Source organism: Loxodonta africana, chromosome 5 (assembly GCF_030014295.1).
Source record: "Loxodonta africana isolate mLoxAfr1 chromosome 5, mLoxAfr1.hap2, whole genome shotgun sequence".
NCBI classification, from domain to species: domain Eukaryota; kingdom Metazoa; phylum Chordata; class Mammalia; order Proboscidea; family Elephantidae; genus Loxodonta; species Loxodonta africana.
Genome location: NC_087346.1, coordinates 23307535 through 23332861, shown reverse-complemented (window position 1 = coordinate 23332861; position 25327 = coordinate 23307535). Strand labels below are relative to the sequence as shown.

Genomic DNA, 25327 nt, shown 5'->3' with positions numbered 1-25327 from the left:
AAACCTGTGTAATGAAAGTCAGGGCATTCCAAAATATATGGGCTAATATAATTATTCTAAAATTATTGATCTGTAAAATGAAGAAGTTGAAGAAGCTATTGCTAAGGTGATTACTAAAATTGCTATTGACTTAATTTTCCATCAAACTATTCATGCTACTTGGAAATTATCACAGATGGTACAGATTAAGTAGCAGTGATTGGGTATAGCTGGGAAATTAACAGTGTTTGTTTATATTTTATTACAATATTAGTGTGTACTACTTATGGTGAAATAGCACAATTTCTCTTGAGTATAGGATAATCAATCAATTTGCAATGAAAATGTGAAATAATTTATTTCATGCATTTAGTTAAAATCCTTGCCATATGCAAATTGATGAACATGCACATAAATTAAAATGCTGTATAGTATTAACTCTATTAAGAAATAGAAGTTCTAATAACACACAGATACCAGTGGTCAGTAATGGAAATAATATAAGTGATATATCGATGCATTATAGGATCCTACATAGAGCAGAATCACCTAGGAAAACTCATTAAACACTAATTGAGATAAGGTGAAATATATTAGGAAACACGGGCTACGCATCTAGGACTTTGAAAGCTGGTGTCCTAGTTATCTAGTGCTGCTGTAACAGAAATACCACAAGCGGATGGCTTTCACAAACAGAAATTTTTTCTCTCACAATCTAAGGGGCTAGAAGTCCAAATTCAGGGCACCAACTCCAGGGGAAGGCTTTCTTTCTTGCCTGTTCTTGGGGAAGATCCTTGTCATGAATCTTCTCCTGGTCTAGGAGCTTCTCAGTGCAGGGACCCCGAGTTCAAAGGACACACTCTGCTCCCAGCTCTTTTTTGGTAGTATGAGGTCCCTTTCCTCTCTGCTTGCTTCTCTCTTTTATATCTCAAAAGAGATTGACTCAAGATACAACCTAATCCTGTAAATTGAGTCCTGCCTCATTAATATAACTGCCTCTAATTCTGCCTCATTAACATCATAGAGGATTTACAACACATGGGATATATACATCAGACCACAAAATGGAGGACAACCACACAATACTGGGGATCATGGCCTAGCTAAACTGACATACATTTTGGGGGCACACAATCCAATCCATGACAGCCAGGTCTGGATTAAGAAATAGGAATGTTCAGGAAGGCTTGGGAAAGGAGGATTCGCATCCTGGAAATATGAGAAACAACTCTTCTAGACCAAACTTTAAGCAGTAGGAGTTCTAAAAACTTTAACAGGAACTTCTTCACGGGGAAGAGTACCCTTCCTGAGGGCAGAGAGGAACAATACCATTTGTTTGAAATCTTTCTTATCCCCAAATCACAATACTATTATCTGGGTAGGACTGGTGTGATTCTCAGCCACCACCACAACCACCTCCCCCTGCCTGAAATACAATGTGTTTATCTATCTGAAAATATACTGCTAAAGCTACGAATGCAGAAAAAGTAGAAAAAGCAAAGGTGCTAATTTCAGACTTTACAATTTTATCTATGGTCAGCTCTGGTTACCCTAAACGAGTGAAGCGATAAAAGATGTTGGTTCATTTGTTTGTTTAGATATGCGGTTACAAAGCAGGCAACCCTACATGATTTTTGAAGACTTATTTTTTCTAATAGATGACTTCTATAAAGACACCTCTATGAAAAGTTCAAGGAGCCATGGTAACACTGTGGTTAGGCACTCAGCTGCTAACTGAAAGATTGGCAGTTTGAACCCACCAGCCTGCACCACAGGCGAAAGAAGTGGCAGTCTGCTTCCGTAAAGGTTAAAACCCATTGCCGTTCAGTCAATTCCAACTCATGCCAACCCTATAGGACAGGGTAGAACTGCCCCATAGAGTTTCCAAGGAGTGGCTGGTGGATTCCAACTGCCGACCTTTTGGTTAGCAGCTGAATTCTTAATCACTGCGCCACCAGGGCTCCTCTGTAAAGATTACAGCCTTGGAAACCCTGTGGAGCAGTCCTACTCTGTCCTATAGGATCACTATGAGTTGGAATCGACTCTACAGTGCCCAACAACAACAACATGAAGACTTCACTTCTATAATGGAGTTTTGTTAATAGAGATATCACTGTACATTCAGAACAAATACAGGGTAGTATCTATTATATTGGGAGCTTGGACACTCAGGTGATAGGGGAAGCTGGGGGCTGGCCCAAATGTTCTGAGCTGCTTCTCCAGTTTGGTATAAGTCAGCATAACTTCAGTAAGACCAAAAGACTTAAGACTGTTTTCCAGCTTCAGGGGAAGAAGTGGAAGAAAGTACAAACTTTGAGAAAAACAGAGCCAGCAGGGAAAGCAAGTAGCCTTTCAGGTGGGATAGAAGGCTCTGCTGTGAACAGGACTCACCACTGGCTATAGTCACCTGAGGAGATTGCGTCTGTGTATTTTACAAGGAAATAAAGTCATGGTTTGGGTATTGCCAAGACAGTCAGAATGTGGCGATGCCCTTAGTGGGGTCACTATACTAATCGAAAAACAGACCAAAAAGTGTCAGAGTTACAATGTGATATCCAAGCAATATAACTTGTTCCTGGAAAATGTAAAATGCTACTTACTGAGTTACAAAAACTTTGAAAGTGGGTTCTGAATTTAGAACCACTAAGGATCTCGAAAGGTGACTTGTTAAGTTTGCAGCAGACTATTGGGTACCTGCTTCCCTGGCAGGTCAAAGAAAAACTATGCAGTTAATTTTGTGTGAACTGGGTCACTCCCCACAAAATCGAATACATTATATATTTGCAACAACAACAAATTACCATTTGTTAAGTGTTTAATATGTGTCAGATACTGTGGTTTCAATGACCCTACAAATTCAGAGCTATTAGAAAAGTTAAAAACTTGTCCCAAATCGTACACACAGGAAGTAGTGGAGCCTGGATTTACAAATTTCTCTCCAGATGACAGCTACGAAATACATATGAATAAATTTAAATAAATAGGTTATTGAAATAGTCAAGATACATATTACATAAAAATACAATCTAAGTTAATTCTATAATTATAAATGGCAATCATTTGCTCATTTGAACCAGTCTCCTCAGTATATTAAAATCTCTGCTTGCTGACAGTAAGAGATAATGTGCTTAACTTTTTAATGTGTGAAATATTCATCTTATATTTTCAAGTAGGAGCCCCGCCTTCTTCAGTAATGTTAACACATTGCTGGTATTCATCAAAATATAAGCCTTAATCACACTTATAAAGAGTTTTTCTTCGCAGTTGGACCACGTTTAAACTCTGTGCCTGAATTTCCTCACCTGTACAATGAGGGTTACACAATAACTTCTAAACTCTTCTAGATTTACAATTTTGTGACTATATGAAGGTTTGTTAGCTGCGGCAACCCAACCTGGCTTCAAGGGAAGGGAGGCTAACATGACTTAACCTCAGTTTGTGCTGGGCAAGGAAGGCACGCTGGTTGCCAGCTGGGGTCGTCTCCCTGTACTTCCTGGTATACGGAAGTTTGGCTTGAACTCCATGACATGCCACGTGAAGAACACAATGGCCTCCCCAGTATTTCTGCCAATTCTTCAGGGCCTTCATTCTCATGGTCACTTTGGCTCCTAATTCCTGCTCTGCTGAATTTTTATTTATTTATCTACCTGTAGAGTGATTTAGCATCTTTTATTGTCTCATCTCAAACTCACGGCTCTCAGGGACTCACCTTCTACATCAAGCATTTATCAGGCTATATTTTTCTCTAAGACAGTTTCTCATCTTAAGAGTACTACGTGGTTAGACTGAAGGGTACTCTTCCCCCACCCTGCAACATCTTCTTTCTCTGGATGTGAAAACTGAGGCACAGAGAATTAACTTGATCCAGGTCACACAGCAAGGGAGAGTCATAGCTTTGATGTGAATTCAGTTTGGGATCATTCCAAAGCTCATGCCCTCTCCAGTGAACATAAACTGTCAATATACCTCTCATGCGAAACATACTCCTTATTGGCATTTTCTTCCAACAGACAGTTCCAATGTCTTTCCTGAAATTTAAGAGGACCCTGCAGCTAATAACTTACCATAAGTGAAATACTGTATCTCTGGTGGAAGTGTGACTTCACTGAGGTCACTCTCTTGGATGTAACTGTCCACATATTGTTGTGCTTTAGTTGCCTGAAGGAAAGCTAAGAATCTGGCCGTGAAAGCAGCAATGAAGATGGAGAGCATCCCAAAGTCGAGCACATTCCACAACTGCAAAATGTATTCCCTAGGTCCTTCCAGCCAGAGCTCCTTACATTCCGACCACATCATTCCTGTCAAAACAACCACAGAGGGTACAGATTCAATTTTACAGCTTAGACTGAGAAGCTATTACTTGGCCCATCCTCAGTGCACATCTACAAAATGCTTTACCTCTTTAGCAGTGCCCTAGGCACCACAAAGGCATCTACTGACTATCCAGCTCACTGAGGCACTGGGCAGAGTTAAATGGAAGAAGCAGCTTCCATTAATGATTCACTCCACTGAGCTCGAATTTGGAGCAGTACTACTATACAGGGCTCCAGAAATGTCTCTACTGATACAGAGGGGTAGAGGGAAGGAAAGAGAGAAGGGATAACCAAGGAAGCTTCTTCAAGTCAAACGATTTGGCCTCATAAGACATTTGGAGGAGAGGAGAAAATACGTACTTATAAAATCACAACAGTTAATCATCAAATCACAGTGATGAATGGAGAAATGAGCCCCCAAGTGAGAAATGTAAGGCAGACTTTTAACGTGGAGAAAAATTTCCCAGTCGTCCAGGAGCACTTACATCATTCCCCTACCCTCTCTTTTCATTTCAGATCCGTGATGGTGAGGTGAGGACTATCGCTTGAAAAAGAAACCCTTGGTAGGAGGCCCTAAGACATTACGGAGAAACAGAAAGCAGAAAATGCCATTCTGGGAGAAAGGAACAAAACATTCCAATTTAACAACTAGTCTCAACTATATAAAGGGAAAATATTGTCAAAATTTAAAAAAGAAATGTAATGGTTCAAAATAAAATTCATAAAATAATTGCTTGACCCAGGTTGAGGCCACAGGAGTGAGTGAGGGAAAGAACCAAGCTATTAATTCAGGAATAAAGATACCAAGAAAGAGGCTGGTTGAAATAGAATATTATGACTTTGGATTAGGATCAATAGATAAACTGACTAGGATGGAGCAAAAAAAATTTGATTTCATACAAGCTATTCAAAATGGGCTATTGTGAGGTGAAGCAACAGACATTCTGAAAAAGGAAACCCTCCCAAAATTTCTGAAACTAAAAAAAAAACTAAAGCATATAGAAATTCTCTCATAAGCAGTTAATAGTCAATGGGTTATTTCACAAGTATTTAAATAACTGATCATTCCAGTGAACCACATTAAAAGACTCCATTTTGGTCAGTAAGTTAAATTCCTGAAACTTGGTGTGTTTGTGGTTAGGCTTACGTTAGCCATAAAAATTTTATTCAGTGTTAAGGGTTATCTTTTAGCATTATCTAAATGCTAAATTCTTAAGTTATATTACTATTAAGTTTCTCTTACAATGGAGGTTCCGTCACCATATGAGATATAGTAACATTTTTAATAGAAAATGCCAATCATTACATAGGCATAATTTTTGGTAGAAATGGGGAAAAAAAAATCCAAACCCACTGCCATCGGGTCGATTCCAACTCATAGTGACCCTATAGGAGAGAACAGAACTGCCTCATAGGGGCAGACCACCAACATCTTTCTCCCATGGAGCGGCTGGTGGGTTCGAACTGCTGACTTTTTGGCTAGCAGCCGAGTGCTTTAACCACTGAGCCATGATTTAGGGAACTTAAAATAAATGGCTTACCAAGAACCCAAACCATAATTAGCATTTCAGTCCATGTGAACTGGGTGGTTTTCACCCTGAAGATCTGTTTGGGATAGTCAATGACAGTGATATTTGGCAGCGTGGTGATGCCTTCGAACCTGTCTGAGGCATTGAACACGAGCAGGCCCAGGAAGATGATGAAGGAAGCAGCATGCGCCACAAACTTCATAAAAGGGCTTCGCAGAATTTTCCCCAGCTGGAACGGAACAAAAAGAGGAAAAGTCTGCTTCGGAAAATCTGGCTTCTGCTTACGATAATTATTATACAGGGTGAAAAAAAAAAAGAGAGAGATGGAATGAGAACATTTTCAAAATTCTGCTTCTGTTTCCAAAGAGCTATACATTGTGAAAACTCTCCTCTAGGGGGATGTTTTCCTCAAAAATAATTTAAGGAGCCTTCAAAATGTATTGTTTGTAAATATCCAATTTAGGATACGCAGATACATTTCTAGAAATCACCGGGCACATATTGGCTATTGTTATTTTATATGAAGGATGATAAGAAGTCAAGGTTTTTAGGGGCTAGGGAAAGGAACCCCAAATCTTAATGCACGAATCTTTATTGCTTTGCAATTGAAATTCAACATCTCATATACTTATGATGCGTTTGCAGACTCATACAGCACATTAAAAACCCTTTGAAGATTAAAAAAAAGGAATCATAGTATTAGAGAATTAAGTTACAGTTCTCATTTCTAAATATCCCAAAATCAAGTTGTAACTTATATGATTTAGAAAAAGCAGAAATTATTAGAATCAAGATAAGTATTTTAACTGCTACTGCCCCAATAAAGGGAAAAGGTTATACTATGATTAAAATCTCTAAGTAAGTTTACCAACTAAAAGTTATTTCTGAGTTTGGAAAAACATAAATAGTACAAAAAGCACTTCTAAAGTTCAGTTTGTAATTATTTTAAGCCGACTCTTTCAAAACTCCACGGATACAATGTCCTTAAAAGTCCCACCTTCTCGCAGAAATGAAAAACAATTCCTCCCGTCCCAAGGGCTTCTGCAGTCCAAGCATTAGGTACGTTTGGTAGATTTATCAAGTAATCTCTCTATACTACCTACTCAAACCCTGCTTTTTAACTCAGTCTGTGACCTTAAAAAGGACTGAGGCTCATTTTTAAAAGATCGCTCCACGCAAATGTTTTGTATGTTCAGAACCTTAATTTGACATCAACAAATCACCAACAAATGTCAAGTATTTCTGGGACTCAGTGTAGAATGCACACAGACAAATATCACATTTCCCATATTAGGCACAGGAAACTAAACAACAACAAATTTACACACCACCGACCCATTATGCAGCTGCCAAAAGGGCACACGTGAGATAGCTAATCCACAGCACATAGTGATTTCTTGGGGGTTGCCAAGTCTGTTTCTTCCTAAAAGGTAATCTTTTAAAACTTGAAATAACATGAAAAGAAAGCAGCACGCCTATCTTAAACTTCAGATACATGTGCAGAGTTTTTGTTACGTTGCCTTTTCACCCTAAGGTAGGTGGTATACTCAGGCAGGCAGCTAGAAAAATGTGAGCTCCAGAAAGGGCTCAATTCCCACGTTTCCCCTCTGTGCTCAGCAAAGAGTTCACCACACTGTTGGCTTCACTTTTACAAGGAAAGAGAAAAAAAGGAGTGGACTGAAAGATGCCTACTGTGATATTTTAAGTGACTACCCTGCCTTAAAAGACAAACACTTGTAAACCTGTACTTTTCAATTCATTTCCCTCAGGAAAGGGAAATGATTTGGTTAGGAGAGTACGGTTTTTGCTTTATGGCACGCTGTCTCATATTACTTACAGTTTTTGGTCTTTAGTGTTTATGTACTTGAAGAATCTTAAGGTAGGTTTCCATAATACAAAAGTTTTGTCATCAGAATTGACCAGTGACAAATCCTGTCCTTAAATTGCATTGGACAGGTCAAAAATGGAGTGAGAGGCATGGATATTCTCACATATATGTGATGTCTGTGGAGCAGGACTCTGCCGGGGGAACTGCCGAACCAGAGAAGACGGATGTCCAGGGTCATTTATAAGTGGCCTTGACTCATTTTGCCTGAAACTGCCTCTGATTTAAACAAAACCAGATTTTGGAATATAAAAACAGGATTAAAGGATCCCAGAGCAGCTCCTTCTCCCTGGCAGTGCCCTTTATTAACCTAATACAGATTCTGCTAGCATGACTCGGGTTCCTTTCCACATCTTGTTTGGGGGCTCTCTTAAGCACAATTAAATTGAGTCTACATGGTAAATTGAGAGGGCAATAAAGGTGGCCGACAAAATGATTCAAACAAAAATAAACAACCTGAAAAACCCAAAGCCCCCAAACCCAAAGCCTAAATTTTTTGGAACTTTCTGAAGGAACAGGGGGCTAGGGAAACTTGACATGCGTTTTATTAAAGACTTTGAATTAATACCACTGGTCTCAACTTTACTTAATACACACAGCCTTAGATTTCTTCTGATGGGTTCAAATGAGTCGCCATTCCAGTTCTCAGATTAACTGTTTCTTGGTACTATTTCAGTAGGGCTATTCTCCTTTCTTTCCACAGACCAGGCCAGGCCAGTCATCACTCTACTTATTAAGCTGTCAATAGAATTAGCACGCATGCTACTTCACTCAGTCAGCTTTTCTTCCAGTCTCTCTACCATGGAGACTTTATCTTAAAAGCTCAAGTATTATATGCCTGCAAATGTGATCCAGCCCGCTAATACCAAATCCTTTTTTCATCCCTTACTTGAGTTAATCCAGTAATTAAAAGGCAGAATCCGTGTTCTTGAGTCAATTAACATTCAGGGTAAGACAGATAAGATCCTTAAGCAGGAAGCTTTTTCTTTTTTCACCTCAAAGGCACATGGTAAACCAGCTATAGAGGAAATGGATGTAGAAAGTCCTCATACCCTGCTGCAAGGTGCAACCCAGTAGCCAATGGCAAGGAACGGCAGGCCCAAGGCCACAACCAGCACCACCAGACACTTGATAGCTATGGTCTGTTCCCGCAGGCCCGAGAGGTTCTCATACCAGATCGTCAACAGCTGCTGCTGGCAGTTGGGGTGAGCCACAAACTGTTGGTACAGAGAGAGAGGTCGGTTAGCACGCCATCAACTACCGAATGTATTGCATCCTGAAGATATTAATGAACATTTTCCCAGAACATAAGCAGGTTCTGGCAATATTCTCCTTTGTTTTCCCTCCATTTTTCAAAATTGCTTCAGAACTGAAAGAAGAACTGCAGTGGCAACAAGAGGGTAAAATGGATGTTGCCCTGAAACACTGTTCTTCCTGAGAGAAACTCTCCACCATTCACAGATTCCCCACTGGGATCTGGGTGGCACCTGGTTGCCTTTGAGAAAACGTGTCATATCTTGCTGTCTGCCAGTTGACTTGCATTCAGTTCACAATGGAAAAGAAAAATTATTTGGCTTATTGTAGACCGTCGTTAAAATAACACTAAATGTGTTATTTAGTTTCATGAGCAACACCTAAAATGCTACAAGGATAAAAAATACAGGTGTGATGCGCTATGTGTACATACTACCACAGAGAATCGGCAAAAAATCCACGAACCTGAAGATACTGCGCTTGCCCCACACATGCACTGCTTCTAGGAACAGGCATCGAGGCTACTTCCTTCCTATTCTAGAAACTGGTTCCCATTGCTTCCTATATCACAGGTTAAAAGAACTCAAACATTTATCTCCAGCAGCTCTCTTGTAAGTCCAATTCCAACTGGGGAAAGAATGAGCATATATACTTAGTTCAGGCCTGCCACTTGATTTTGCTAAATCATCTGCCTGCATCTATTTAGAACAACTGGTGGTTCAAATCTACCAGGCGCTCCTTGGAAACCCTACGGAGGCAGTTCTACTCTGTCCTACAGGGTTGCTATGAGTTGGCATCGACTCAGTGGCAGTGGGTTTGATCTGGATTTGGGATTTCTTTAAGATCTTATCCTAATTCATGTAGCAGGATTTATTTGTAGTCAGGACCACGTAAAGGCCCCTATGCCTAAAGGTGCCCTTTCGTACCATTCCCCGGCCTAAGCCTAGCCTACTGGAGTCACTAGAACTACTTTTTATTTGCATCTATCCAACTTCCCACAAATGCACATCCTGAAAACACTGAGACACCTGAGCCAACATTCAATTAAGACTATTTAAAATTCTGTTTCTGTACCCTGAGTACAAGTCTCTATCATAATAGTTCACATTTAGGGAGCACTTACTTTGTGCCCTAGAACAATGATCACTTAACACTTAATGGAACACAGGTGATCTATTAGACTTCTAAAAGTTGGATGGTATCTTTTTATCTTCTTAAACTAAATGTCTTCCACAGCACCTGGCTCTTAGGAGAGGCTTAAGAGATTTTGATGAGCGCATGCATGAATGGAATGGACATTGTTCCGGATTGAATCGTGTCCCGGAAGAATATGTGCTCTAAATCCTAACCTGATGCCTGTGGTTATAATTCCATTGGGAATGGATTGTCTTTGTTATGTTACCAAGACAGGACTAGTGTAGGGTGTGTCTTAAATCAATCTCTTTTGAGATATACCAAAACCAAACCAAACCCAACTGTTGCCATTCAGTTGATTCTGACTCATAGCGACCCTATGGGACAGAATAGAACTGCCCTGTAGGGCTCCCAAGGAGCAGCCACTGGATTGGAACCGCAGAGCTCTTAACCGCAGTGCCATCAGGGCTCCTTTCGAGACATAAAACATATTAAACACAAGCAAGTTAGGAAGAAGAGATGAGAGAAGAGGGATGCCAAACACATGATCACCCAGGAGCAAGAAGCTCAGAAGAGACAGGGACCTTCCTCCAGAGCCAATAGAAAGAGAAAGTCTTCCCCTAGAGCTGTCCTCCTGAATTCAGACTTTTAGCCTCCTAAACTGTGAGAAATAAATTTGTTTGTTAACGCCATCCACTTGTGATATTTCTGTTATAGCAGCACTAGATGGCTAAGACAGACGTTAAGGAAATGTAGATAGGACACAGGAGTGAGGGTGAAGGAGGAAAGAAAGTGATCCAAATATAGGAGGGGTAGAAGTGGAAGTTTGGAGACGTTCTCAGCAAGAATCCTAGGAAGCTGTCAGTTAGATCCCAGGAAGCTTTATATCTTGATTATATCCATACATTTTATCATGAGTTCAAATAATGGCTACATTGTTCTGTGGAATACTGTTACAAAATCAGAACGTTGGGAGAACAACTAAATCTTTAATTTGGGAAAGAAGATCTAACACACACTTAGCAATGACTAGTGTGCATCAGAATCTGGCATTTTTTACAACTGAATTGAGAGGAATTTACAAGATAAAACAGGAATCTTAGTTTAAAATTGCTCACTTGTTTTCGTCATCTGCCATCATCAGTATACAATCTGTCATTTGGCAAGGAAAAAAAATGTTCTCAATGCTACAGTAATTTTTACCATGAAAGACTGAGATTTTTTTTATGTGTCAAGCATTCTTTGTGGAAACCAGAAAGCCTCAAATAAGGGTATTATTAAAAAAAACTAGTGCTTTATTACATTGAACTTTTTACACTGAACTCATCAAGCTAGAAAAGATAACACCTTCTTTCTAATACTTTCAATCCTCCAAGCCCCGTTGTTATATGCCGATGAGTTTTAGTTAGTATTGTTGTAAAGAATTAAACACTTCAAATCTAATACTTATAACTACACCCTCATCACTTCTCTGTCAGTGGGTCACCAAGTTTGCACAGCGGTGGCTGCCAGAGGGGTCATCAGTGGATTCCCCGGGGGGTGGGTGTATACTGGGGGCAAGATTTGGGATTTTGTGGAATTGGACCTCCACCAGAGGATGGGCTTTTAAAATTTTTTATTTTATAAATAAAAGAGCTTACGGGAAACTATACATCAATGTGTAGACACTTGCTTATTTCCTTGTACGTGTGCTATCAAATAGTACCCCTGGGTGGCTCAAACGGTTTGCACTTGACTGCTAGCCAAAAGCTTAGCGCTTTCAGCAGTGCTGCAGAAGAAAGGCTTGCTTTCATAAAGATTACAGCCAAGAAAACCCTCTGGAGTAGTGCTACATCGCAAGACATGGACTCTCTATGAGTCAGAACAGACTCGATGCCAATGTGTTTGCTTTTTTGGTTCTGGTACTATCAGTAAATAGCCAAATCCCTTAAGGAATTTCCTGGAGTTACTAAGAATCATTAGGGCTCTTAACTAGAGCTTAATTAAAGATTACTCCAGCTACTCTCTTTGCCTCTCAGAGTTCTCAAGAACATTTCACGGTTACTTCTTAACAGGTTCATTGTTTATTCCGTTCTTTCAAAGACAGCGGTAACTTGATTTTTGTGTTGCTAAAATCTCTTATTTTAATTGTTTATACCAATAAAATATATTATTTATATTTTGATTAAAATATTTTGTTAATAAAAATTTGTTTTTGATAAAATATATTGGCACTCATACTTGATTTGTTAATGACCCGTAATAATTCCCAAGCTTGGGCAAATGCCCACCTGGTCATTTAGGGGAAACTACAGGTAGATTAAATAATGTCATCAAAGCAGAATACAATTTGGGAAGTTAACAATGCACTTTTTTTAATAGGTCAAGAGTTTCTGATGCAAGACAGAAAATTCTCCACAAAGACATAGGTAGATATGTGTCCATATGGAATTGGTGGAAAAATTGCCCTTTTGTGAATGTTTGGCTTTTCTTTTTTAGGTTATTAATTCTTGAGGGAAGACATATTAACGTTGTAGTACAGCTTCCTTTTCCTGCTTCTCATTATGCTAACCTTTTAAATCTGAAGATATGCTTTATGGCAGTAATTACATTTGTACCACGGTTGCACAGCTTAAAAAACTTGATAGACAGCAGTCCTTCTCACATGGCATACAGGTGAGGTCTTTGGCTTGTGGTGACTTGAACAATATGGTACAAACACTTAATATATGTTAAATACTAGCCTAAAAAAACCAAACCAAACTTGCTGTCAATTCGATTCCAACTCATAACAACCCCAGAACACAGAGTAGAACTGCCCCATAGAGTTTCCAAGGACCAGCTGGTAGATTTGAACTGCTGAACTTTTGGTTAGCAGTTGAGCTCTTAACCACTGCGCCACAGGCCATGGTATTTGCTTTTTATTTATTACACTTTAAAATTCAGCTTAACAGGTTATTTCCTTTACTATTACCTCTACAAGGGTCCCTGGGTGGTGCAAACAGTTAAGTACTCAACTACTGGCCCAAAGGTTGACAGTTCGAACCCACCCAGAGGCACCTTGAAAGATAGGCCTGGTGATCTGCTTCCAAAAGCCTTGAAAACCCTTTGGAGCAGTTCTACTCTGCACACATGAGGTCATCATGAGTCAAAATCAACTCAAAGGCAACCAACAATGTTAGTTTTACTATTTTCTTTTTTTTGAAAGACATTATTATTATTATTTTGGTTGATTTTTTTTCTTTTTTTATTAATTTTTTTTTAAAATTGTACTTTAGATGAAGGTTTACAGAGGAAACTAGTTTCTCATTAAATAATTAATACACATATTGTTTTGTGACATTGGTTGCCAACCCCATGACATGTCAGCATTCTCCCTTCTGGACCTTGGGTTCCCCATTGCCAGCTTCGCAGTCCCCTCTTGCCTTCTTGTCCTTGCCCTGGGCTGGTGTGCCCTTTAGTCTCATTTTGTTTTATGGGCCTTCCTAACCTTTGGCTGAAGGGTGAACCTTAGGAGTGACTTCATTACTGAGCTAAAAGGGTGTCCAGGGGCCACATACTTGGGGCTTCTCCAGTCTCTGTCAGACCTTAAGTCTGGTTTTGTTTTTTTTTTCTTTTTATGTGAGTTAGAATTTTATTCTACATTTTTCCCCAGCTCTGTCCAGGACCCTCTATTGTGATCCTGTCAGGTTACTTCTATCCTTTTCTTATTTGAGCTAATAATATACCATCACATGGCACCTGTTGATTCTTCTTAATCCACAGAAAGAAAACATAAATAGATATTTTCCTCCAGTGATTTAAAATCCTAATATAAGTACACAAAGGGCATTTTAAAAAAGAAAATAAAATCAAGAGTAGCAAGTGGAAAGCAAAAAAGCTAATCCCTCTAAGAGATGAGTTTTGCTCTTTTCAATGCCTTCAAAATAGAGCAATGACTTTTATCTCTTAAAACTGTTTTACCCCCTAAAAAAGCCTCCTAATGCTGCCACACCAGTCACAGCCAGCTGGATAAGATTTGGGTGCTGTTTCCTGACTTCAGTGGACCAGCAAATTGAAATCATTACAAAAAGAATACCCTTATTTGAGGTTTTCTGGTTTCAGGGAAGAATACTTGACACATAAGAAAATCTCAGTCTTTCATGGTAAAAAAATCACTGTAGCATTGAGAACATTTTTTCCTTGCCAAATGACTAATAGATTGTACACTGATGATGGCAGAAGATGGAAAACAATTGAGCAATTTTAAACAAAGACTCATGTTATGCTGTTGTCTTAGTTATCTAATGCTGCTGTAACAGAATTATCACAAGTAGGTGGTTTTAAAGAACAAATTTATTTTCTCACAGCTTAGGAGACTAATCCATTTCCCACTGCTGTTGAGTCAACTCACAGCGAGTCTATAGGACAGAGTAGAACTGCCCCATAGAGTTTCATAGGAGCGCCTGGCAGATTTGAACCACTGACCTTTTGGTTAGCAGCCAAACTCTTAACCACTACACCACCAGAGTTTCCAAGGAGTTTGAATTCAGGGCACAGTTTCTAGGGGAAGGCCTTCTCCATGTCATCTCTGGAGGAAGATCTCTTTCGGTTTCTGTAGACCCAGCATTGCTCGATTCCTTGGTGATCTCCACTTGGCATGTATCTTCCCCTCCATCTATGCTTACTTTTCAGTTTCTAACCTGCTATTTTTGTATTTTAAAAGTGAGTAGGTTTCAGACACACCCTAGACTTATGTGGTCTTATTAACATAATAAGAAAATCCTACTTGCAAATGGATTACATCTTTTGGTATCCCAAAAAATCAAACCCATTGCTGTCAATTCTGACTCATAACTACTCCATAGGACAGAGTAGAACTGCCCTTCCCCGTAGGGTTTCCAAGGAGAGCCTGGTGGATTCGAACCACCAAACTTTTTGGTTAATAGTCGGAGCTCTTAACCACTATGCCACCAGAGCTCCAACACGTATTTGGGAAGATACAATTCAAACCATAACAACTGTATATTCATTAGCTCACCCTTCCCAAGAACTGCTTTTGTGGGAATACCAGTGTGCAAAGATGTGGTAGGACACTGTTTTTGTTGTAATGACATTGTCAGGCCTACAATTCATACAATTTAAAAGAAAATATCCTTGTGAATAAAAACTTATACAGTTCAATTTCTTTTTAAAGGTCTTTGAATTGTGATGTATAAACCAAAGCCCTACATTGTAGAGGTTTTCAGGATTTTCAGACTTGCTGAGTACATTGCACTCTGTTTTCCCTCGGTATCTGAGCATTGGGTTTTTATCTGAGCAAAAACCTGGGCAAGGACTAAGGATCCTGGGTGGTACAATGATTAAAGCACTCAGCTACTAACCAAAATGTCAGAGGTTCTAACCCAAGGGAGAAATATGTGGCAGCCTGCTTCTGTAAAGATTACAGCCTTGGAAACCCTATGAGGCGGTTTTACTCTATCCTATAGGGTCACTATGAGTTGGAATCCACTGGATGGCAATAGGCTTGCTTTTTTGGTTTTGGCAGAAGGACTCAGGAAATCTTCCCTTTCTCTTCTCTAGAGCCCAGTTCTCCAGATTCAATGGTCCATTGCATTCTAGTATCTTTTTTATTTTATTTTATTGTGCTTTAGGTGAAAGTTTGCAACACAAATTCGTTTCTCATTCAAAAATTTATACACAAATTGTTTTGTGACATTGGTTGCAATCCCCTCAGTGTGTCTGCATTCTTGCCCTTTCCCTTTTCACCCTGGGTTCCCTGTGTTATTCGTCCAGGTTTCCTGTCCCTTCCCGCCTTCTCGTCTTTGCTTTTGGACAGGTGTTGCCCATTTCGTCTCACATACTTGATCGAACTAAGAAGCACCTTCCTCAAGTGTGTTATTGTTTGTTTTATAGGCCTGTCTAATCTTTGAAAGGTGGACTTCAGGAGTGGCTTCAGTTCTGAGTTAGCAGGGTGCCTAAGGGCTATAGTCTCAGGGGCTCCTCCAGTCTCTGTCACACCAGTAAGTCTGGTCTTTTTTTGTGAATTTGCATTCTGTCCTACATTTTTCTCCTGCTCTGTCCAGGACCCTCTATTATGATCTCTGTCAGAGCAGTCGGTGGTGGTAGGTGGGTACCATCTAGTTCTTCTGGGCTTAGGCTGGTGGAGGCTGTGGTTCCTCTAGTCCATTAGTCCTCTGAACTAGTATTTTCCTTGTGTCTTTGGTTTTCTTCATTCTTCTTTGCTCTAGATGGAATGGGACCAATAGACGTACCTTAGACGGCCATTCATAAGCTTTTAAGACCCCAGACGCTACTCACCAAAGTAGGATGTAGAACTTCCTCTTCATAAACTATGTTATGCCAATTGACCTAGATGTCCCCCAAGACCATGGTCCTCAGCCCTCCGCCCCAGTAACTTGGTCCCTCAATGTATTTGGATGTGTCTGTGAAGCTTCTGTAATTTTGCTCTGGTTAAGCTGTGCTGACTTCCTTATATCGTATGTTGTCTTTCCCTTCACCAAAGTTACCACTTGTATACTATTTAGTTAGTGCTTTCCTCTCCTCACCCATCCCTTGCCCTCCCTCATAACCATCAAAGATTGTTTCTTTCTGTGAGTAAACCTTTTCTTAGGTTTTTATAATAGTGGTCTCACAAAATATTTGTCGTTTTGTGATTGACTTATTTCACTCAGCATAATGCCCTCCAGATTCATCCATGTTGTGAGATGTTTCACAGATTCATCATTGTTCTTTATTGTTGTGTAGTATTCCATCATGTGTAAGTACCATAATTTGTTTATCCATTCATCTGTTGATGGGCACTTAGGTTGTTTCCATCTTTTTGCTATTGTAAATATCTTTTATCTTTGTCAAGGGCAGCAGTAAGCGGGTAGAACTCTCATTATTTCTATAGGGGGAGGGGATTGATGTTTAGCCTCAAACCATGGCGCAGAGGGACAGTCATAATTAGAGCTCAAGACTTTTTTTTTCCTAACAAATAGTCTATTACTCTGATTGGAAAAAATAGTGTTTTTGCCTAAAAGTTAGTTTTCTTGTATCCATTTTCAGAAAAATCAAATTTCATCTTCTACTCTATTCCATTCTCTTTTTGTAGAATAATGTGGTTAACTCTACAAACAGTCATAGTGTTTCAGACCGTTCCAGTTCTATTATTTACCTTAAAGCCCCTTGAGAAATTATTCTAGAATGAATAATTTTCAAAATTCACTCCCTGACAGAAAGGATGCATTATTTATTTTCGTCTCAGCAGCATATGATTTCTCATTTCATCAACAGCACTGACAATTATTACTTTTTATTCTTTGATAATTCGAGAGAAGGGGCATGGTATTTATATATTAGTATACATTCCTTTGATTACTAAAAAAAAAAACTAGAGGGCTTAAAATTTTATAAATATGTTTGTTAGCCACTTGAATTTTTGCTTCTGTGAATTACCCATTCAAGCCCTTTGCCTGTTTTTCTACAGGCTGTTTTCCTTATACATTTGTTTGACCTCTTTGGCTATTAAGAATATCAATCCTTTGTAAGTTTTAATTGTAGAAAAACATGTTTCCCAGTTTGCTCTTTGCTTTTTTGTTTATGATCTTCCTGGTGTACAGACATTTTAGGTAGCATGTGGACAAATTATTTATAATGTTGCTTTGTGACTTCTTCAGTTTTTATATTGTAAAGTCCTTTCCCACATAAACGCTAAATACACACTTGTATATTCCCTACTCTGTCTTTTATATTTGAATTTTCTAGATTAACTTCCATTGAGCATTATGAGGCCTGGGTTAAACTCAGAGAACTCTGAGACTAGAGAGAATCCAATGAACTCAGGGTCTTCCTAAAGACCTAGTGTTGGTCCATGAGACTCAGAACCAGAGCTGAGAGTAGATATTGGGCAGGTGGCAGAAGAAAAATGTTCTAAGTCTCTTATGGGGCCTAAACTGCTCACCATTACATAAAGCTGGTTTCCTGGTTGGAATCATGGATTGATTTGAATAAAAATGAGTTTCTTATGTTATCAGGGAAAAAAGTCCATAACATAACAAGTTACTGTGAAATCCCAATGCCTTGCATATAGCTGTAGAATACCTCCAGGCCACTGTGGATAGTACTCAGCCATTGTTATAACCCAAGAGGTGGGTTTGCTTGGGGGTTAGTATTGAGAGAGGGGAAAAGGAAGAAGCAGGAGTAGGTAAGGGTGATATTTTCCCTCCTTGTCAAAGTAGAGATGGGTAAGTGTTGAACAAAGGATAAGGTAGGCTTTGGAAGGATGAGTCAAAGGGGAATTGGGACTTTTGGGGTATTCCAGAAGAGTTCTCTTATATATTTATTGAGTGAGGATTCCAAATCAAAGACTTTAATATTCTTTTTATAGCATAAAACAAACAAAACTGAAATGCCTGCAAAATTCTAAATCTTCTTTCAGTTCCCAATACACTTTTGGTTGGTTGGTTGGTTGTCTCCTGCTGGTTGACTGATAGCAAATTCATTGTTAATGACACCTCGTACATTGTAACCTACACATCGATTTATTTAAAATGAACATGCAGGAAGACATTCACTCTACAGAGCAGTTTGGTTCACAGAAGCACATCTGCAGATGAACTGTCTGTGCTAATATGACACTTTCAAAGTAATGATAAAGAACCAGTGACAACGGAGATCAATTCTCTTCTCTCAGGGGTCAAAGAGATGTGTACTGCACGATCTGTAAATAAATGTCCAAAGAGTTTCTAAGAACAGTTTTATGTCAATCTTGTTCAAAATTCTCCCTTTCCTCCAATTTAGCAAAACTCCAACTAACAAGAACGCTCTGAGAAAGGAGCAGGGTAGCCAATTTAATAATTTTGCAACAGGTAGCTTCCTTAAAATGTTATTTTACTTGAGTCTTTACTGAGAATCTTCGTATTTCACTCTTTTAGTAAATAGATGGGAGATCTGTCATTAACAGCTGGCCAAAATCTTGTGAGGTTCTCTACACTGTGCTAGAATGAATGTGTGTGTGTGTGTGTGTGTAACACACACGCATATACACAGATACACATTTGCCTATCCTCACTTGCTGCTAGGATGCAGACACTGACTTAGGTTCCACTGGTCAGATGCATGTGTGCAAGCCTCTCATTTGGAAGGGGGCCATATAAGAATAGGCGGAGGTCAGGGCATCCTTTTTGCTCCTATAGGACCAGGCCATCTGCAGCAGAGGCAGAGTTGTTCTGTTTGGACCACAGAAACTTCCTTACCAGGACAGTTCTGCTCCTGGTTCTGGGAGAGGTTTCTGGAAGCTCAACTTAGATAAATCTGTTCTTCCACCTCTCCCAACAATTCTGTGAGCTTCCTAATGTCCCTTACCAAACTCCTTTCTGCTGAAATTGACCGTGTTCTACTGCTAAGGACTGAGACCAGTGCAATGAACATGAAATCTGTCTTTGATGACTAAGGACTGAACTTGCTAAAGAATTATCATTCTAAATATGAATTTTCATAATTCAGAAATGCTATTAGCTAATATTTATTGGACAATTACCACAGACTCACTTTGTGCTAATTACTTTACATCCATTATCTCACTTAATCCTCAAAACAACTGAATAAGTAGTTACTATATTATCCTCGGAAACCCTGGTCGCATAGCGGTTAAATGCTATGTCTGCTAACCAAAGGGCTGGCAGTTCAAATCCACCAGGAGCTCCTTGGAAACTCTATGGGGCAGTTCTACTCGGTCCTATAGGGTCACTATGAGTCGGTGCAATTAAATGCTTGGCTACTGACCTAAAATGTTGGTGGTTTGAAGTCACCCAGAGTATCCATGGGAGAAAGACGTGGCAAACCGCTCCCATAAAGATTAAAAAAAAAAAAAAAAGAAAACCCAAACCCGCTGCCATCAAATCAATTCCGGCTGATAGCTACCCTACAGAATAGATTAGAACTGCCTCACTGGGTTCCCAAGGTTGTAATCTTTACAGAAGCAGACTGCCACATCTTTCTCTCACAGATCAGCTGGTGGATTCGAACCACTGATCTTTTGGTTAGCAGCCAAGTGCTTTAACTGCATCAATAGGGTGCCTTCCCATAAAGATTTTTTTTTTAAAACCTGATGCCATTGAGTCAATTCGGACTCATAGCAACTCGATATGACAGAGTAGAACTGCCCCATAGTGTTTCCAAGCAGCAGCTGGTGGATTCGAACTGCCAACTTTTTGGTTAGCATCCAAGCTCTTAACCACTGTGCCACCAGGGCTCCTTTTATATATAAGGGAAATGAAGCTTAAAGAAGATTTATGATTTATCCAAGGTACCACAACCAGTAAAAGGTAGAAAGGATATTTGACTCCCAACTTTACCGTGACACTTCTCTTAATATTTTCATGAAGAAAAAAAAAACAATTTATCAATAACACCTATTCTTATTATTTAAGAAAAAAATCCTGGGATTTGGCATGTTTATTCCAATATGGTGCTGGATGGAAGCGTGCTCACTCACCTTTTTGACTTCATACTTAATGGCGAGTTTGACACGACTCAATGAAGACTTATGCCTGTGCACCTCCAGAGGCTCTGCTGATTCCAGATCTCCATTCAGAATGGCTTCCACCTCTTCAGAGTCTCGGCAAAGATCCAGCACGCCCACAACAAAGTCTTTGCATTGCATGGAGAGCTTTCGATAGTCATTCTAAGAAAGAGATGTTTAGAGTATATTATAAAGAATGTGCTTTAACTCAATGGAAAGTGTTCAGGGTTTGAGTGAATTAGAAAAAGGCATCCCTTCCTCTGGGTGGGAAGCCTCAGTCCCTAGCTGGTTGCAAGGCTTGGCAAGTCTGAAATGGATGGATTTGCCTCTACCCACCCCCTTGGCCAGGTACCCTTCTGCAACCTGCCCTACCATATGAAACAGCTCTGAAAATGGTATGTACCTAAGTCACAGGGTTGTATTAAGAGACGTTGGCTAAATGCTAATGCTGGATGACCAAAGGATTCAGACAAAAAATAGTTCTTTTACAGCCAAAACAAGGCTATTTCTGTAGTGAAAAGTGGTAATTTGACATAGAAGACTATCTGTGAAAATAGTTTACTACCACTTGCCTCGTTGGAGTCATTGCTTTTCTTGGTGGGATCTTCAAACCAGCCGCAGCAACAAACTCTGGGAATGTGTTAGAAATGCTAATTCTCAGACCCCACCCCAAGCCCTGAGAATGGGCCCCAGCAATTTGTGTTTTAGCAAGTCCTCCAGGTGATTCTTATACATGCTAACTTTTGGAAATGGCTGGTTTACAGCACATGTAAAGCGTGGACAGGTACCAACATAGAGAGGATATTTTTTTCTTGTTGTCTGGAAGACATATTAACATGCTTAGAAGAACTGGAAGGAGAGAAATGTCTGATTATACGTAATTGGATTCTGAAGGGTTGCAGAATACCAATACCTGACAGAAAATTTTCCAGGCCACTGGAACTAACACCTTTCTAAAAATAATCTGTGAATCTTTAATTTCATTTGCATATTTATATAGTGCCATAGACTGGTATAAAGAAGTCAATTGGCAGCATTCCCTGCTACCTTATCAATGGACCTCTATTTCTAGCTCATTGGTTCCAGCCAATAACCATCTCCTGGAAAAGTGTCTCACTTTCAGAAACCTCCATCCCACTTCTATGACTTTCACTGAAATTCTAGCCCATTAGTTTACTAGATGATAATCTAATTTGGTACACTTGAGGAAAGAAGAATTCTTCATTTCACTATGTTCTGAGACACCGTATGTATCTAAATAACTAAATAATACCTAGCACAGCAGAGTTTCCTGGCTTCCAAAATCATAGTAAAAAAAAAAAAAGACACAAAGAATTTCAAACTTTTCCCTAAATAATTAATTTGATGGGAAAAACCATGGCACCAACAAAAATAAGAAGAAAAGAGACTGCTTAAAGGCTACACAGACTAGAATAGTTTCCATTTCAGATATGAGAAATTCAGACAAAGAACAGCTACAGTTAATTCTTTTCATCTCATAAGGGAACAGATAAAATGAATAAAAACTTCAATTTCTGGTTTCCATTCAGATTGGTACCATGCAACTGATAAAATTAATAAAATGTCCAGCCTCTGGTTTCTATGCAGAGTGTCAGTTAAACATTCATTTGCCTTCCATTCCTGAAAGACTAATGGAATATTTTATTATAGCATCCAGAAGAAGTATTAAATCCATGTCTGTTTCCATATAAAGCTCCCCATTTAATACAAATGTTTTAGTTGAAATTTCCTCATGTAACTCTTCAGTTCAAACTGTTCTGGGAGATTTGGTACAACATAGAATGGTCATTTCTCCACTGTTCAGAAACAAAAGGGGCTACTTTCCATGCTTTGAAAAGAAATCTTAGTAACTGCTTCTTCAGTATTACCCAAATAATGACTCATTTTTTAAAAAATTATAATCTGTAAATTGTCTAGCCTTAAAGAAGGCTGTGTTTTTTTTTTTCACATCCACTGAAACATGAGTCAAGACACAAGGAATTGGTAATCATACAAATTGCAAAGGTAACACTTTGTTTTCCTAACAACTTGAACAATTCCTGTCAGAAGAAGTCTTTTGCCCAAGTGCAGAAAGTAATCAGAGCTGGAGAAAATGGCGACTTCTTCTATTGTAATCACAGGATAAAAAAAAAAATTTTTTTTTTTATACCATTCTTAAAACATACGCAGAGTTACCAGAGAAGCTAGAGAGCAGCAGCTAAAGCAGCCTTCCCTCAGTTACAAGATCTAAAGTCTGCATTGCCCCACGAGGGGACTGTCGGTTCCAACAGGAATACTTCACAGCTCACATGGTTTGTCTGGTCTCACATTTTCTAATAATTTTCTCTTAATTTAGTCTTGCTTAATGATCTTCATTGTACCACTTGTCCATTGCCATGGCCTTCCACAAGGTTAGCAGTTGGACCTGCTGGCCACTGTGAGAAGCAGGAACTCAAAACCTTGAAGACCTGCTCAAGCCAAAGGAAGAATGAAGTTGTCTTAGTACAACTAGCCTACAGGTATCAGCACACTTATTCTAATGTGTATGGTTTAATCACCATTCTCATCTCTTTTTATCCTTAAAGAAAAATTGAACTCTGATCATGCTTGGTTCTACAAGACTCTTGCCCTAGTAGTAAAAGAGGCAGTTTTGTACTTAAAAAAAAAAAAAAAAAAAAATTGGCGTTGAGTTGATTCCAACTCATACCAACCCCATAGGTCAGAGTAGAACTGCCCCATAGAGTTTCCAAGGAGCACCTGGTGGATTTGAACTGCTGACCTTTTGGTTAGCAGCTGTAGCACTTAACCACTGCGCCACCAGGGTGTCCCAGTTTTGTATAGTAGCTGTTAAAAGCACTGAATCTGAAGCCAAATACTGCTTCTACCACTTCCTAGCTGCGTGATTTTGTGGAAGGTACTAATTACTATTAAAGTTAATAACAACAATATTGTTATTGTAAGGATTAAATGAGTCAATATATATAAAATGCTTAGAGTGTGCTTGGTACACACTGTTGTTGGTTGTTGTCAAGTTGATTCCAACTCATGGAGACCCCATGTGTGCAGGGTAGAACTGTGGCTCTAAATACTATATATTTGCTTCAATATTATCAGGTACAGCACATTACATAGAATATCTAGGACTGGGACCCAAGAGATCTAAAAAATTTAGGCTTAGCAGATGGGACTTTGTTTTTTTTTTATTATTTTATTTCTGAAGTGAGTGGTCAGTATAACCAGATGATTCCTAGAGTAGTTCCTTACTATAATATAATATTTCTTACTAAAAAAAAAATAATAATTACTAAGCTTGCTTTTGGGTTATATTCATCTTCCTTGCCTCTTTTTATGGCTCTTCTGTGATACATAGTGAAACTGTTTTTCTTTTTTAAAGATAAGAAAACTGAGATACAATGAAGGCAGATGACTTGCTCAAAGACAGAGAGTGCATCACTGACTCAGTCAGAACTAGGAATTTCAATCTGTATCCTCACAGTTTAATAAATGATTGTCTTTCTTGTCACTGACGTTTGGAGGATTAGACCTAGAGTCCACCCTGTCCAATATTCTGTTCCTTAGAATAGCTTCAGACAGGGTTTGCACATCCAAAATATTTCTTTAATAACCTGTCACTGAGCTGTCCTCCATTAATTTATCTAAACCTATATTCTGGAATATTCAACCTTCTATGGATAATGACCTTCATATGTTCTCAGCACCATGACTATCGTATTCCTCAAGGAACTTTGAAAATGGCACAGTGGCTGAGAACCTCCTCTGAAGCACGTGAGTGATGGCAATTTGAGGAGTGAGAACTAGATATTAAAGGACATTGATTAGATAAAATAGGTATAGGTGTCTGAAAAGGAAAGAAACCACCTCTTTTTCACTAGGGAACACATTATCTATTTTTCATTTCAAGGCTAGCACTCTGAGCTCAAAGTCCCTGTGTAAAGAATATAGCTAATATCATGGAACAGGGCAAATTAGGTTATCTGCTTTCCTCAGATATGAGCTTCACTTCCACTGCCCTTTCAGAGCTTGGAGTCTCTAGGTCAGTGCTGTGAAAACACTACTTTTTCTGTGTCTAAAGCTCTGACAGATGGACATTAGCTTGGGATGAGAGGGCAAAGAGGTGAAAGGAAGGCAGATAAAAAAGGAATAATAAGGACAGTTAAGAGTAGACAGAAAAAAAAAAGGGGACATTTAGTTGGGGAGAGAGACTTGCAGTCCTTAGAGAAGATAACTTCTAAAGAACTGTCCTAATTTTGGCTCAGAGGGGGCTGTGCTGTACAAGCCTTTCCATATAATTCAGAAAACGGACTGAAATTTAGACTAGCTTTGGGTATCCTTAAGATACTCGACAGCTTTATGAGTGTCCCCTTGAACCTAGTTGTCTTTTTTCCTCTTTTTGCCTCTTGTGATATTTTCCCACCTCTGAAAGGTTATCAGAGATGACTCTAAGCCAGGTTAAAGGAAATCTGAAGCCTTATGAATAATCAGCTTCAGGGAAAAACCATGAATAACAAAAATTTCTCTTACCATCGCTTCACTGAGATGATTTCTCTAGGTGGAATTGCAAACATTGCCATCTTCAGCAAATTATTAAAACATAATCTTACAAAATAGCCCATTTTATAGAATATCTTTTGCAAGCTTGCAATATATACCAAGAAAAATGCATAAAACAAGATTATGTTGGCATTTGAAACACAGCAAATAAATAAAATTAGAATTATGATATTTA

At 39.1% G+C, this 25327-nt stretch overlaps 1 protein-coding gene across 3 annotated transcripts in view; it reads right to left on the bottom strand.

The window, feature by feature from the left end:
• TRPC3 (transient receptor potential cation channel subfamily C member 3) overlaps positions 1–25327 on the bottom strand; it is an 87245-nt gene that overhangs the window by 32598 nt on the left and 29320 nt on the right. For 2 of the 3 annotated variants that reach the window (XM_010590530.3, XM_064285393.1), the window contains exons 3-6: positions 20554–20742; positions 8759–8923; positions 5834–6050; positions 4044–4277 (exon numbers count right to left, since the gene is read on the bottom strand). In XM_010590530.3, the coding sequence (XP_010588832.2) occupies positions 4044–4277; positions 5834–6050; positions 8759–8923; positions 20554–20742 (805 nt within the window). The remainder of the gene's footprint in view (positions 1–4043; positions 4278–5833; positions 6051–8758; positions 8924–20553; positions 20743–25327) is intronic. The other variant, XM_023548632.2, reaches the window with a different exon arrangement.